The sequence below is a fragment of the Malus sylvestris genome, chromosome 14 (genome assembly GCF_916048215.2).
Source record: "Malus sylvestris chromosome 14, drMalSylv7.2, whole genome shotgun sequence".
In the NCBI taxonomy this organism is placed as follows: domain Eukaryota; kingdom Viridiplantae; phylum Streptophyta; class Magnoliopsida; order Rosales; family Rosaceae; genus Malus; species Malus sylvestris.
In genome coordinates this window covers 7784265-7798623 of record NC_062273.1, presented here as the reverse complement: position 1 = coordinate 7798623, position 14359 = coordinate 7784265, and the positions used below count along the sequence as shown (strand labels likewise).

The following is a 14359-nucleotide window of genomic DNA, read 5'->3' as shown; positions in this document are numbered from 1 at the left end:
CGACCATTTGATTAGTGTAGGGTCATCTTCCCATAATTTCTGCAGAAAAACACTCCCTAAAATGCTTCTTAATCACCCTAATCATCTTGTTTAGACCAAGTTAGTTTGGAGGTTTCTAAAGAGAGTGGGAAAATTTAGTGATGGATCGACCATTGGGTACGGTCAAAAGTTGAAACTCATAGACATTGAAACGTCTATTTGAAGGGATACACATTATGTGAAACAGATATATAACCCACATGGAAGGAATCCTAGGTTTACTTGTGTGGGTTATGCTTGGACTTGTTTCCTTCTAAATTCAACATATTACATTATTTTTATTTTCTGGATAAATGATTTTCGAATTCTTTTTCTTTATTTTGTTTGTTGGATTTTCTCTAAAATATTCAACAAAATAGCTTTTGAAAAGCAATGAGCGAGTGTCGAAGATGAAAATAGAAGTGCAAAAATCACACTATGATTTTTTTTCTTCTTTCTAAAAGGGAATAATTGGTGGTAAACTACGGTTATTTACTTTTTTTGGTTTCAGAGAGGTTATGAGAAATTTCACTCTGCTCGTGACTACAGTCATGCAGACTTACCTTCGGAACCTCTCACATTTTTTTTATTTTATTAAAGAACCGCAGTTCACTTCGTTTCTACTGGGTCACTTATAACTATTTATTTTGCAATTTTTCTTACCGAATTGACCACAATTTTGTATGTCATTTTTCTTTTAACAATTGAAAAGCGTTTTGAATGCAATCACATGAAATTAATAGCCGAAAGGAAACTGTACAAAAGAGTCAAGACAATGAGTGATGCCTGCCACTGCCAAGTGTAGTAGTAACTAGTAAGAGGTTTTCTCAAACTAAAGTTCGAAAGTTTAGTGTGCTCTCAAAAGCACAGGTAACAACCTGAATTTATGTATTTGGCAAACAAAGAATATGGTCGAGCAGTTGGCCCTACATGTTTTGAGTACTAAATTAATTTAATTAATCATTCTAAATACACATACTACTCACTCAGATACACACATACAATCTCCTTTTCCTATCATAGACCACACATATATGACCAACTTGACTTATGCTTAGTTATAAATTGATGTTTTGACAAAAAAAGAAGTTATAAATTGATGCACCTTTAGGTTAATATATAGTATTCGAGATTTTGCTAGATTGTTATATGCGCGCACTTATTCTATTTTCTTTCGCATTTTATAATCAAAAGATAAATAAAAAATTGATACCAATTATGTAGAAAAATAAAATATGTGAGTGTGCATGGTAGTATTTTTCTGTAACTAAAATTTCTTATTTACAAAAGGAACAAAATGAGAATCTAATTCTAGCTCGTAATATTTTTCAATTGAAAATAATAATCCTCACTTTAATATGCATAATATTTAGAAGATATTAATCTTCTTCATATTAATATGCTACAAGGCGTGTATATGTATATGTGTGACTATATGTATGTATATAAGTTCTTCATTAATATGGTATGGTATGGTATGCATGACATGCGCAGTAGTGGCCAGGTAAGCCGGAAAGGGATTTGGATCCTCTCCAGAGGTTATGAAAAGGATCCTCCTGCCCTTGGAATCCAACTATTACAAACAAGAGGGTTCCTTTAAAGTTATAATAATTATAACGGTTGAATTTTCATCTAAGTTCAGGAGAGAATCCAAATCCGCTGGAAAGAGATCATTTCCGAATCTCTTCTACTAAATTCACCAAATCATCCAATTCAGACTCTTGAAATTTGATTAACCGACTAAAATTATTATAACTTTTGAAAATGTCTCATAATTATAACCGTTGGATTAAATTTTAAGAATTCGAATTAAATGATTGGATGGAATTGATAGGAGGGATCAGGAGAGAATCCCTTTCCAGGTAAGCCTTATGCAGGCAGGTCATTCACTCATCACTGCCCATTTCTCGTGAAAGCCTACGTGACAGAGAATTTCATCCCTCTCTCTCCCTTCCTTGCCTATTCCTCTACTCCCTTCGGTTCCGAGTCTCAGACCCTCAAACCTCTCTCTCTCTCTCTCTCTCTCTCTCTCTCTACTCTGTATTCTTTAGTCTTTACTCTTTCTCCCATTTCTCACAAAAGCCTTTGTCTCTGGAGTCTGGACTCATTTCATGTTTGGTTGTGCAATCATGGCTTCTCTTTCTGTAAGTAAAATGATATGATATGGGCACTATCCATGTACAAAATCACAACCCATGTTCCATATATAATTCAATCGTCTTCTTACCTCTTTTGTTTGCTTCCTCTTGTTTTTTTCTCTGCACTCTACTGTAGCAGTAGCTCTTCCTTTCATTTGGGTATTCAATCAGTTGCAACCCTGAAAAAAAAAAGGCCCCTTGATTGGTGTGCTTTCCTTTTTACTTGTTCATCTTAAACTTGAGGGATACCCCTACAAATTAAGGGATTGGGTTTGCTCTCCGATGCAATGCTGAAATGGGTTTTCTCAAAAAAGTTGACAGCTGATTTGGGGTCATGGTTTTTCATGCGAGTGCCTTCAATGGTTTTCTGGGTTTGATTCTCTGAGCAAGAAGAAGAAAAACTGACATTTGGTTGCAAGTTCAGAAGCTGAAAACTAAATCATTGAAGAAAAAAAAGTTGGGTTTTGGAGGTTGAAGGGTTTTATGTATGCCCTTGTCACTGTTTTGGAGTTTGGAGAAGAAAGTTGAGTTCTTTTCCACAGGGAAGTGTTCCAGACAACCAAAAAATGGTGCTTTTGTGCTTGTTCTGTGTTCTTCTTGTTGGGTTTCTATCCGAGTCCCATCTTGTGGCTGCTCAGCTTTATGATCAAGCTACATTGCTCGCCATTACCGAAGAGCTCGGAGTACTCGGATGGGGTGGCAACAGTTCAGATTACTGCTCTTGGCCCGGCATTGGATGCGGTTTAAACCACTCTATGGTCGAAAAGCTTGATCTTTCGCACCACAACCTCCGAGGTAATGTGACTCTTGTTTCTCAGCTCAAGGCTCTGAAGAGGCTTGACCTCTCTTACAATGATTTCCATGGATCAATTCCTTTAGCTTTTGGAAATTTGTCACAGCTTGAATTTCTTGATTTGTCTTTGAATAAGTTCGGAGGTTCAATTCCGCCGGAGCTGGGTAAACTCAGAAACCTTAGATCATTGAACCTCTCCAATAACTTTCTTGTAGGAAAAATACCTGATGAAATTCAGGGCCTAGAAAAGTTAGAGAATTTTCAAATTTCAAGTAATAAGTTGAGTGGTGTTATCCCTATGTGGGTGGGGAATTTCACCAACTTGAGAGTTTTTACTGCCTATGAGAATGCATTGGAGGGTAAAATCCCAGATAATCTAGGGTCGCTTTCTGAGCTCGAATCATTGAATCTGCATTCTAACCAGCTAGAAGGCCCAATTCCCAAAAGCATTTTTGCTTCAGGGAAGCTGGAGTTTTTGGTTCTGACCCAGAACAGACTAAGTGGGGATATTCCTGAAGAAATTGGAAACTGCAGTAGCCTTTCGAGTATTCGAATTGGTAACAATGATCTTGTAGGTAGCATTCCTCATGCAATTGGGAATGTTAGTAGCCTTACATACTTTGAGGCTGACAATAACAATCTTTCTGGTGAGATTGCTCCAGAGTTTTCTAAGTGTTCCAATCTCACCCTCTTAAATTTAGCCTCAAATGGATTTACCGGGAGAATTCCTCCGGAGCTTGGCCAGCTCATGAATCTGCAGGAATTAATTCTCTCCGACAACAGTCTGTTTGGAGATATTCCGAAATCAATTCTCGATTGCAAGAATCTTAACAAGCTTGATCTGACCAATAATAGAATCAATGGTACCATACCAAGTGATATCTGCAACATGTCGAGATTGCAATACTTGCTGTTGGGTCAGAATTCGATACGGGGTGAAATACCTCATGAGATTGCAAACTGTGTTAAACTGCTTGAGTTGCAGATGGGAAGAAACTATTTCACTGGCAGTATCCCTCCGGAAATTGGTCATATCAAAAACTTACAGATTGCCTTAAACTTAAGCTTCAATCATCTCCATGGACCTATTCCTGCAGATTTAGGGAAACTTGATAAGCTGGTTTCTCTTGATGTCTCCAACAATCAGCTGTCTGATGTCATTCCAACTGCACTCAAGGGCATGTTAAGCTTGATAGAGGTTAATTTCTCAAACAATCTGTTCACTGGCCAGATACCAACATTCGTGCCATTCCAGAAGAGTCCGAATACAAGTTTTATTGGGAATAAAGGGCTTTGTGGAGAACCACTGAGCTCCTTATGTGCAAATGCTAATGGTGGTGACCGTGCAAGTTACCATCACAGGGTTTCTTACAGGATTGTACTGGCAGTTATCGGTTCTGGTTTGGCAGTTTTTATATCGGTAACCATTGTTGTCCTGCTGTTTATGCTCAGAGAGAGACAGGAGAAGGCAGAAAAAGCTGCAGGGACTGAAGACGAGGCAGCCAACAACCTACCGGCGATAGCAGCAGGCAATATCTTTGTTGAGAATCTCAAACAAGCAATAGATCTTGATTGTGCTGTTAAAGCAACCATGAAGGATTCAAACAAGATCAGTACTGGGACTTTTAGCACAGTTTACAAGGCTGTTATGCCATCGGGGCTGATTATATCAGTGAAGAGACTGAAATCTATGGACAGGACAATCATTCATCACCAGAACAAGATGATTCGAGAGCTCGAAAGGTTGAGCAAACTCTGTCATGACAACCTAGTGCGTCCTATCGGATTTGTTATTTACGAGGATGTTGCTCTTTTGCTGCATCATTACTTACCCTATGGGACATTATGTCAGCTTCTTCATGAATCCACCAAGCTGCCCGAATATGAACCTGACTGGCCCAAAAGACTCTCTATTGCCATTGGAGTAGCAGAAGGATTGACTTTCCTTCACCATGTGGCTATTATCCACCTCGATATTTCTACTGGTAATGTTCTTTTGGATGCTAACTTCAAGCCTTTGGTCGGAGAGATTGAGATCTCGAAGCTCTTGGATCCAACCAGAGGCACAGCCAGTATCAGTGCAGTTGCAGGCTCCTTTGGCTACATTCCTCCGGGTATATTTTTTGGTACAGTTCATTCTTCATTCCTTTCACTTGGTAGTTTTGTTAGTGTTCTAATCTAGTTTAGTGCTTTTCCTCTCTTCTGTCATCAGAATATGCATATACAATGCAAGTTACAGCTCCTGGGAACGTCTATAGCTACGGTGTTGTTTTGCTTGAGATCCTTACAACCAAATTACCAGTAGATGAAGCCTTTGATGAGGGGGTAGATTTGGTGAAGTGGGTGCATAATGCTCCCGCAAGAGGCGAAACCCCAGAGCAGATTCTCGATGAAAGGCTCAGCACAGTGTCCTTCGGTTGGAGGAAAGAAATGCTTGCAGCACTGAAGATTGCATTGCTCTGCACTGACAGCATACCCGCCAAACGTCCAAAAATGAAGAAGGTAGTGGAAATGCTGCAAGAAATAAAGAAACACTGATGGATAGTGAGTCATTGAGTCTTCTATGCCCCGAACCCATCAATCAGATCATCCATATTCTTGCTCGGGTGTCCGAGAAATGAAGCGAAAAGGCGGTAGTAATTGATTTGAGTTGAAACAGGAAGAGGGGGTGGATGAATGCAGGGAAAGTCCTCCCATTGGAAAGGATTAGTCTAAGTTTCTGTTGCATATTAGATCCAAATCATAATGCTCTAGTTCCTGGTTTTTGAGATTTAAATGTGAAGGTTCATGTCTATGGCTTCTCCTTTAATCAAGTTCACACCTTTTTGCAAGAAAAACTAACCCAAATCTGATTCAAATCACGCAGATCACCATCATTTTTAAACCCTAAATTAGTAAATTGCGAATGCATCAGATCCAAGCTCTGGTGTGTGGGAGTTCTCCATCCACTTAAGCTTGTTGAGGGCATCGAGGCCATCTGTTTCTAGTTAAGGGATAAATAATTGGAAAATTGACTGAAATGAGGATTTTACAAGCCACAAATCGGTTATGCTGAATTTTTTTTTAAAAGCAGCTTTTTAAAAAATGATAGTGACTAAAATTGTGTTTGGTGAAGTAAAAAAAAAAAAAAAAAAAAAAAAAAAAAAAAAAAAAAAACTTTTCTCAAAATTATGAGTCAAAATCAATAGGAAGCAAAAGCAGCTCTACCATGCTTCTAAAAACAAAGTTTTTTCTTCTTTTTCCATTGCACAGCAACCCCAAACTAATCCTAAATGATACAAAGATAAATAAATATTGAGGTTTTTCAGAGGTTTTCGGATGACTATCTACCGAAAGGAACTCTGGGTTCAAACCTTCAACTGAAATAAGAAAACAATTTCCAAAAACTCATTTTCACATTTTGCACACCCGCATTAATTCATGTCCTTTAATTTGGTCAATCAAAAGGCTATACATGAGTAGAGATGCACAGGTGAAGAGAAGGGGGTGTGCAAATCATTCATTTCCCTTCAAATATAATGCTCGATACATAATCGACGGATATGTTGCTAACATACTGAATTAAGAAACAAAAATTGAGAAATCTTGAAAGAAATGAATATTTGCCAACCCGAATCTCAATGCCGCTAAAGGCTGCGTTTATTACACACCTTGCCCGATTGGGCTATTTCGCGTTAGTACAGTACAAGTTGTATAAAACATGGCGCTATTTAACAAGCGCCATCTATCATTCACGTCATCTGTAGCCATGCTGAGAGCCCCGCCTGGGTTCTTCAGCGCGCCTCGTACTGAACAACTGCAGAAACAACCATTAGTCATTATCAATCTTTGAATATCGTCATAGAGAGAGAGAGAGAGATGATTTACCTAACCAACAAAAACAAAAATACACGCACACAAGACCAGCAGAAGGAACTTTGGACCGACAAGTCATACACCATCGTAAGGCTAGCAAGAACGCATTCAACACTGCTACATGCTTCCAATTCCATTCCAAAAAGTTTCGGAAATACATAATTACGTGTATGTAATAGAGTTATGCACGTTTCAGAATTATCGGATTCGGAATATTAAATACGTTCCAATTCCCATCCAATTTTTTTCATATTTCTTTGGATTTCGGTTTTGGAATTGAAAAAAGTCAAATAACTGGCTGCAACTCTTTACCAAACTTTGGTCTGGCATTCTCACTGATTAAGTTCAGTGATTGAGTCAAATAGTAGTATTGGTGCATCTTGGTGTAGGCTAATCACAATCTGTTAAATCCTCAGAGCCATAACCCAAAAAGCTAACCGAAAGCTTATTTCACTCCGGTCAACATCACCATTTGGCATCAATATAACTATTTTCTACAGTGCCGGTGCTGCCTATCCCCTTTACTTACAAGTAATTTCTGTTGCTATGGTGTAATAAGTCTTTTGATTAGTACTACAAAGTAACAGCTACTAATTATTAAAAGATGAAGAACGCATTTCTACACCCTATACTAAAAGCTTGGCAACCGAACGAACAAAGAGTGGACCCCAATTTTAAGTTCTAATAAGAACCTAGTGATATCATATGAACTGAGAAAATAACCAAAGGATAGGACACACAGACCCCCGTGACACCTGATCAAACCTAAATTGGGACTATGGGATCAGAGTAGTAGTCAAGCAAATAATTGGGTGGAAATGCAATGATTAACCCTTCTTAAGGATGGTAAGGATTCAGTTCAGCTGTAACACTTGACTTATGGATTTGCTCAACTGCCAAACATTCCGTCACATAATCTTAATCGAAACAAACTAAATAATGACAGTGCAGAAAACACAAATTCCCTACCCAAAACCAAGTCCTCCATTTGCAACAAACTAGAACTAACGCCACACTCCGAAATTGGAAAAGTGACACAAACCCTAGAAACAAAAATCAGTAAGCTAAAAAATTCGACTCCTTCTACCGTATCCACAATTGTCAATCCGAAATCGATTACTGAGAATTGTTTATCCAGTCCCCAAATAAATTCAAAGAATCACCTTTTGGAGAAATCAATCAATATCGCAACAATTAAAGCATATACGGATATAGGGACTTACTGCGGCGAGTACGCTTCTTGTATAAGATACGGTAACCGCACTCGCGGCACTGAATCACGTCATTGGACTTCAACTGAACCTCCATCCCACAATCTACAACAACATAAAAACCCTAATTTAATCTTAAAAATTGAAATTCTTCTGTACGTAATTCCTCAAGAAGAAGAAGAACGAAGAAATGGAAAACCAATACCTCCACAGATGTAGTAGACGGCCTCTGGCGGCGGCGGATCCATGGGAGCAGCTCGAATAGGGCTGTTAATTTCAAGGGTTTTGCTGTTTCAATTTCAGGGAAATAATAGCGGGGATTCGTCCTTTTAAATATACGGACCCTTGTGTCAGAGAGATCTCCATTTTTCTAAAAAAATAGAATATTCTGGATTGGTTTTAATAAAATTGTATGGTTAAAATTAAGGAAACTTTAACGAAAAGCTCTTGTACTGTTCATTTTAACGAAAAATCACATTTTTACACTAAAAAGTCAATCTTGGTACTATTCACTTTACCATTTATTTTATTCTTATCATTAAACCTCAAAATTTTTAAACTCTTTTCATTAGTTTTCCTTAAAATTAAATTAGACCATCACACAATTTTAATCACATAATTTCATTAAAAACCAATCTAACAGTTAAAATGATGTTCCTATGTTTTTTAGAAAAATGAAGATCTCTTTTATCTCTTGTTAAGGGATTCCTTTAAACATAAATCCTTTTATTTGGAAGTGTAAACGATGGGCTAAAATGGATTCGGGTTTTAAGCCCAAGGTCCATGGGTTCCCCATAAGTTTCAACAATAACCCCAATTTCCTATTCAAACCTTAGTAATACCCCACATCTGAATAAATTATAAGATACGAAATAAATTACAAACGTAACATCATTTCAGAGAACTTAAATTTGATATGCATCGTAATATGTGTTTTTTAAACTTGAACCTTCTCTATTTAGTACTCATCTGATTTATTAAATGAAGCAGTGAATTTTAACATCTTGAACTAATCATTCTCAGTAGTAATTTGAAAAATAAGTATCACACATATCACATCTTAACACACTTCAAATTCATATGGTTGTGTTCTTTTGAATCTTGAGCAAATCATGATTTCATGAGACCTTTGAAGAGTGTAGCCACAACAATTCTCAAATATACGACCCCACATCATTCTCATATAGATAATGGTAATTAAGAATATCCTGTTTTATTTATCTTAACCATAAGATATTAACATTATCAAGAATAATTATTCACCCTCTTCGACATACATGCAACATATTGTTTTTCTCCAACTAGTTTGCCTATTGAACCTAGACCATGGGATCTCCAATTAGCTAGGTTAGGTTTCCCTCATGTGTTAACTTATTGAATTGGCTTCAAACCTAGTCCCTTTGATGTAAATGTCACTTGATCCTTTGGTAGGCGTTTAGTCCAATGATCGAAAATGTTCTCTTTAGATTTAATACAGTCAATTAATGGAAATAGTTTCTCTTCTTATTAACTGTCTAATAATTATGTGTCGTCACCTTATATGTCTCAACTTGCTATTGTATTCAACATTTTTGGCTCGACCTTGTGCAGCCATGCTGTCACAATGTATATGTACTGCAATTACAGGCTTAGGCCATACTTCGTCTTCCAAAAAATGTTTTAAGTTATTCTGCTTCATTTGTAGCTGTATCTAAGTCTATCAACTCAAATTGCATTGTTGAACATGTTATACATGTTTGCTTAGATGATTTCCATGACATAGCTGCTCCACCAAGTGTAAATACATATCCACTTGTGGACTTACTATATGTGCTCACTAAATTCCAATTTGCACCACTATATCCTTCTAATCCAGTAAGATATCTTAATACCCTTATTCAAGCATTCCAATGATCTCTTACCGGATTACTTGAATACCTGTGAAAGTTCTAGGATGGTATCAATCCAACCTGGAAAAGAGAATAGAGAGAGAGGGAAAAAAGTAGGGGGGTTGAATAGGCTCTAACTTAAAAATCCAACTCCAATTCAATTTAATCTTCACATCCACATCTCATACCAAATGTGCACAAAGGATGTAGGATTTGACGAGGCAAAACCACCAGGCTTCCAAGTTAGGACAAATATTAAAGGCCAGTTTGGTGGACTAGATGAGATTGGATCTTAGGAATAAGATTAGTTTGGAAAGGATTGGTTAGGCTTTGAGTTCGAGTCCATTGTTTGGTGAAACTCTGAGCTGAATTGGACTTAAATCCAGTCCATTGCTTAGTACAAGACTGGTTTGGACTTAAAATATTTATTTATGTTTTTAAAGTTCCATTTATTCAACACTGCATGTAATTAATCCAAACAAATAAAAGAACCACAAATTTGATAATAAGAAAGTCATATGAAGATGCATCCACAAAGTCATCCAGGAAAGTATGAGTCCAAATTAAAATGCCAACCTTAACAAAGTTAAAATTCTTAAAATTCCAACTAGAGATTATAACAGTCTCCTAAAAATGCAATCTCAATAATTATTTACATGATGGGAAGAATGTGTAGAAAAATACAAACTTACTCTTCTATAGATACTGAACCATACATCCTCAACCTTCCGCGAGTGCGAAGCAACTCACACAATATACCGAAGGTTCTTCTATACATTCAAGGCTCGTTCACACACATCATATCACTATGATTTATATATCAATCTATCACTCTCAAACGAGTATCTGTCTAGAAAGAGTACGATTTTTAAGATAGAAATTTTCACAGTACTACGTCGTCATAGCATATATGACAGCTAACAATATCATTGACGCACAGAAATGTAGTTTCTTTCTAACTCTATTGCAATTAGAGTTATCACAATCTTCCACCTTCTCTTCCGATCCATGTCTAAAAGGAATACAAACAAGAACAATCAAATCATGACGAACACAAGTGAAAACCGGTAGAGGGCCAGTCCATCAACATGATTATGCGAGTTTGTACTTATATAGTAGTCTCTGCTATTGGTAGTTTTAAGTCTGTTTATAGTTGATGGTTTAAACAAGCATGTTACCTTTTTAACTTTCCATCCCCAACCTCACAACTCCCCCAACCGTCGAGGATGTAGCATGGTGTAGGGTGCTTCACATCTTGAGTTTGCGTCTGATACCAAACTCCAGTGTTTATAGTGGAGCGACTAATAATTTTTGACAGTTTTTCAGTGACCCTCTAAAGTTTCGGCTGAACTTACCACCGAATACATTTGATTGGTGAAGGCCAACAAAATTGAATTCGGAAAATGATTTTCACAAGCCCATTTTCATCTTTTGTACACTACGGTCGATTCTACTTTGAATTATTCAACCTAAAGAGAATGTATAGGGGGAGAAAATGGGGGCGGAAAAAAATGAATTAGAAACCAAAATTGAGAATCTTTGAAAGAAATTGAATATTTGTCAAACCATATCTCAGTTAAATGCTCCAAAGAGACGTCTCGATGTTCAAATCGTTGTCAAACGTTATATTTACCTATCAATATGTGCGCTTGTTATGCCACTAAGGCTGCGTTTGTTAAACCAGATTACACTGCCGGAGTAAAGTCTCGTTATTGAAGAAAGGAGGGGGCCTAATTAAGCGACATCTTCGTTTCACGTCATCTGCTGCCATGCCGAGAGCTCCGTGTGCGTTTCTTCAGCGCGCCTCAAGCTGAATAACTACAGAAACAACCATGATTCGTTATCAATCTCAGAATATTGCCATAGAGAGAACAATAGATGATTGGGCGACCTCAACCACCAATTTTGTGTTTCCATTTAATACAAACAACAGCTTATCTTTATATGCCAAGATTCAAGGGTTTCTCAACATATCATTTGGCTTGTTCTTCCTTGTAGGGTTCGAGGAGAATGAAAAGAGAGAAGAAGGATAAGAGGGAGAAGGAGAAGTCATCATAGAAAATTGAGGCAAAAAAGTTTAGCACAATAAAGGCATAATTCTTATCATTTTGTTTAGCTTAAAATATTAAAAATAAATAAAATTATTTTGCAACCACAGGATTCAAATAGAAGGCTACGATCCAAAGGTTAGGTAAGATTAAGAGAGAAGGCAAACGGCAAACGGCACACACACAACACCAACAGTAGGAACGTTGGACTGACTCACAAGTTACATGCTATCAAAAGGCTACCGAGAACAGCAGATAGTTCAACAAAATTCAAATAATGTGCAACGCTTTACCGGACTTTGATTTGGTATTCTCGCTGATTAAGTTCGGTGATCAAATAGTAATATTGGTTCATCTTGGTGTGGGCTAAGCACCATCTGTTAAGTGCACATAAACCCATATTAAGCCAGAACTCTAAAAACTAACTGAAAGCTTTCTTCACTATGGTCAATATCACCATCTGGCATCAGTATAAATATTTCCTACAGTGCCGCCTATCACTTTACATACAAGTAATTTCCGTTCATGTGGTGTAATAGGCCTTTTGATTAGTACTGCAAAGATAATAGCTACTAATTACTCAAGATAAAGGACGTATGAAACGTAAAGCATTTCACCATCCTATAACGAAAGGATAGCAACAGACGAACACAGAATGAATTGGACCAAGTTTTTAAGTTTTAATAAAAACCTAGTGAAAATTGAGAAAATAACGATAAGACAACGACACCTGATTGAACCTAAATTGGGCATATTGGATCAGAGTAGTCAAGCACATAACTGGAAGGATTCACCAATAAAGCTACTCGAGTTTGAGTAAATGAAATTTAACACCCAATTTCATAAATGTCACATTTTATAAAAACTTTCAAATATAGCAAAAAATTCATGTGAAAAGACCTAAATACCCATGAAATCCAAAACACTTGAATAGAGCTACTCTAGACCGTTGTAAAAAGTGTGAGGCGGCGAGGGAAGTTGGTAAATATCGTGGAGCAGTTGCGGGTGTTGTTCAACAATCAACTAATTGAGTACATACTTGAAAATTTGCCGCTCATGTCTGAAACTCAATCACTACCGTTGATACAATATCGTCTCCGTAGAATATGCTTTGTACAATCATCTTAGCAAACATGATATTAGTTGAGGTTTTTAACTCATTGAAATCAAATTTCAATTTAATTATGCTTACGAATTTCTCTTAAATTTGCTGGACAACAAAGTTTTTAAACAATAATAGTTTTCACAAGAGGATCGTTCCAATTTAATTCTTGCTTCTATTACCCGCAAATCTAATTAATCTATAATTATAGCAAGTTCTGAATTATTCCAGATCTCACAAACCAATCAAAACTCAACCATGGGAGTGATGGTTTTGCCACCTATATTTATTTGGCTTTCATTTTGAGGATATTTACGTTTATTTAAGTGAGTTTTTTTATATATTTGAAAGATTTTATAATTAAAAAAAATGACATTTATGAAATTAAGTGTTAAATTTTAGCAATTATTGATAAATACTCCTCGAGTTCTAAGTTCTTCGTAACCACTTAACTTATAAATTCGCTCAGCTGCCAATATTAAAGCTAACGTTCGATCACAGAGTAAGTTTGATACAAACTAAATGCTGACAGTGAACAAACACGGATTCCAGACGCAAAACCATGTCCACTTTTTGCAACAAACTAGAACTAATGTCATACTACGAAGACGCAAACCCTAATAAAAATAAGTTACTGGGAAATCAAATATTATAACAATTAGTGGATGGGATTTGGTAAAATATGTAGAGAACAAGTATAGGGACTTACTACGACGAGCACGCTTCTTGTATAAAATATGGTAACCGCAGTCGCGGCACTGCATCGAGTCGTTGGGCTTCAACTGAACCTCCAACCCACACTCTGCAACAACAACACAGTCAATAACTCAATATCGGAAATTCTTTTGTATTTCCTCAAGAAGAAGAAGAGGAAGAAAGAAAAAGGAAAATCAATACTTCCACAAATGTAGTAGATTGGCTTTGGCTGAGGATCCATGAGAGCAACTCCAATAGGCTTCTACCGCCTAGGGTTTTGCTGTTTCTGTTTAAGCGGAATAAGTCTCGGGGATACTTCCTTTTTAAATACATACTAGCCTATTGCCATGCAATTTTCCCTTTCATTTGTTTTTTGTTTTTTTTTAAATTTAAAATATGTGATTCAAAAAATTCAAAAGAAAAGGTCAGCAAAACTACTTCCATACGTGGAGAAAAAAAAAACGTGGGATGGGGCATTTTTACTATTTTCTCTTCTTAATTAAATTATCATTTTCAAGAGTTGAAAGGAAGGGGATTATTGGCATATGAAAGTTTCGCCATTTTAGGGTGGCAATTTCATATATCTAGTAGCCTCTTGCTACACGCAATTGGCCTATTAATATTAAAATA

At 36.8% G+C, this 14359-nt stretch overlaps 2 protein-coding genes and 1 long non-coding RNA gene across 3 annotated transcripts; 1 reads left to right on the top strand and 2 right to left on the bottom strand.

Moving 5' to 3' along the window:
- The first annotated feature begins 1901 nt into the window (after nt 1–1901).
- On the top strand, nt 1902–5786 carry LOC126599236 (leucine-rich repeat receptor-like tyrosine-protein kinase PXC3). Its single transcript, XM_050265579.1, has 2 exons — nt 1902–5063; nt 5162–5786. The coding sequence occupies exons 1-2, from the start codon at nt 2723–2725 to the stop codon at nt 5485–5487; spliced, it is 2667 nt and encodes an 888-aa protein (XP_050121536.1). The 5' UTR covers nt 1902–2722; the 3' UTR covers nt 5488–5786.
- Nucleotides 5787–6524: 738 nt separating this feature from the next.
- Nucleotides 6525–8396, bottom strand: LOC126599252 (DNA-directed RNA polymerases II, IV and V subunit 12-like). Its single transcript, XM_050265603.1, has 3 exons — nt 8221–8396; nt 8028–8120; nt 6525–6745 (listed from the first exon to the last, which is right to left on the bottom strand). The coding sequence occupies exons 1-3, from the start codon at nt 8261–8263 to the stop codon at nt 6723–6725; spliced, it is 159 nt and encodes a 52-aa protein (XP_050121560.1). The 5' UTR covers nt 8264–8396; the 3' UTR covers nt 6525–6722.
- Nucleotides 8397–11395: 2999 nt separating this feature from the next.
- LOC126599254 (uncharacterized) lies at nt 11396–14018 on the bottom strand. The gene is made up of 3 exons (XR_007615049.1): nt 13931–14018; nt 13743–13835; nt 11396–11701 (listed from the first exon to the last, which is right to left on the bottom strand). It is a non-coding gene; the product is annotated as an uncharacterized LOC126599254 (long non-coding RNA).
- Nucleotides 14019–14359: the final 341 nt, after the last annotated feature.

Coding starts and splice junctions, on each gene's coding strand:
- LOC126599236 (XM_050265579.1), top strand. CDS start 2,723: ATGGTGCTTTTGTGCTTGTTCTGTGTTCTTCTTGTTGGGTTTCTATCC. Junction 5,064..5,161: donor CTTTGGCTACATTCCTCCGG/GTATATTTTTTG, acceptor TTCTGTCATCAG/AATATGCATATACAATGCAA.
- LOC126599252 (XM_050265603.1), bottom strand. CDS start 8,263: ATGGATCCGCCGCCGCCAGAGGCCGTCTACTACATCTGTGGAG. Junction 8,121..8,220: donor CGTCTACTACATCTGTGGAG/GTATTGGTTTTC, acceptor ATGTTGTTGTAG/ATTGTGGGATGGAGGTTCAG. Junction 6,746..8,027: donor CAAGAAGCGTACTCGCCGCA/GTAAGTCCCTAT, acceptor TTGTTTCTGCAG/TTGTTCAGTACGAGGCGCGC.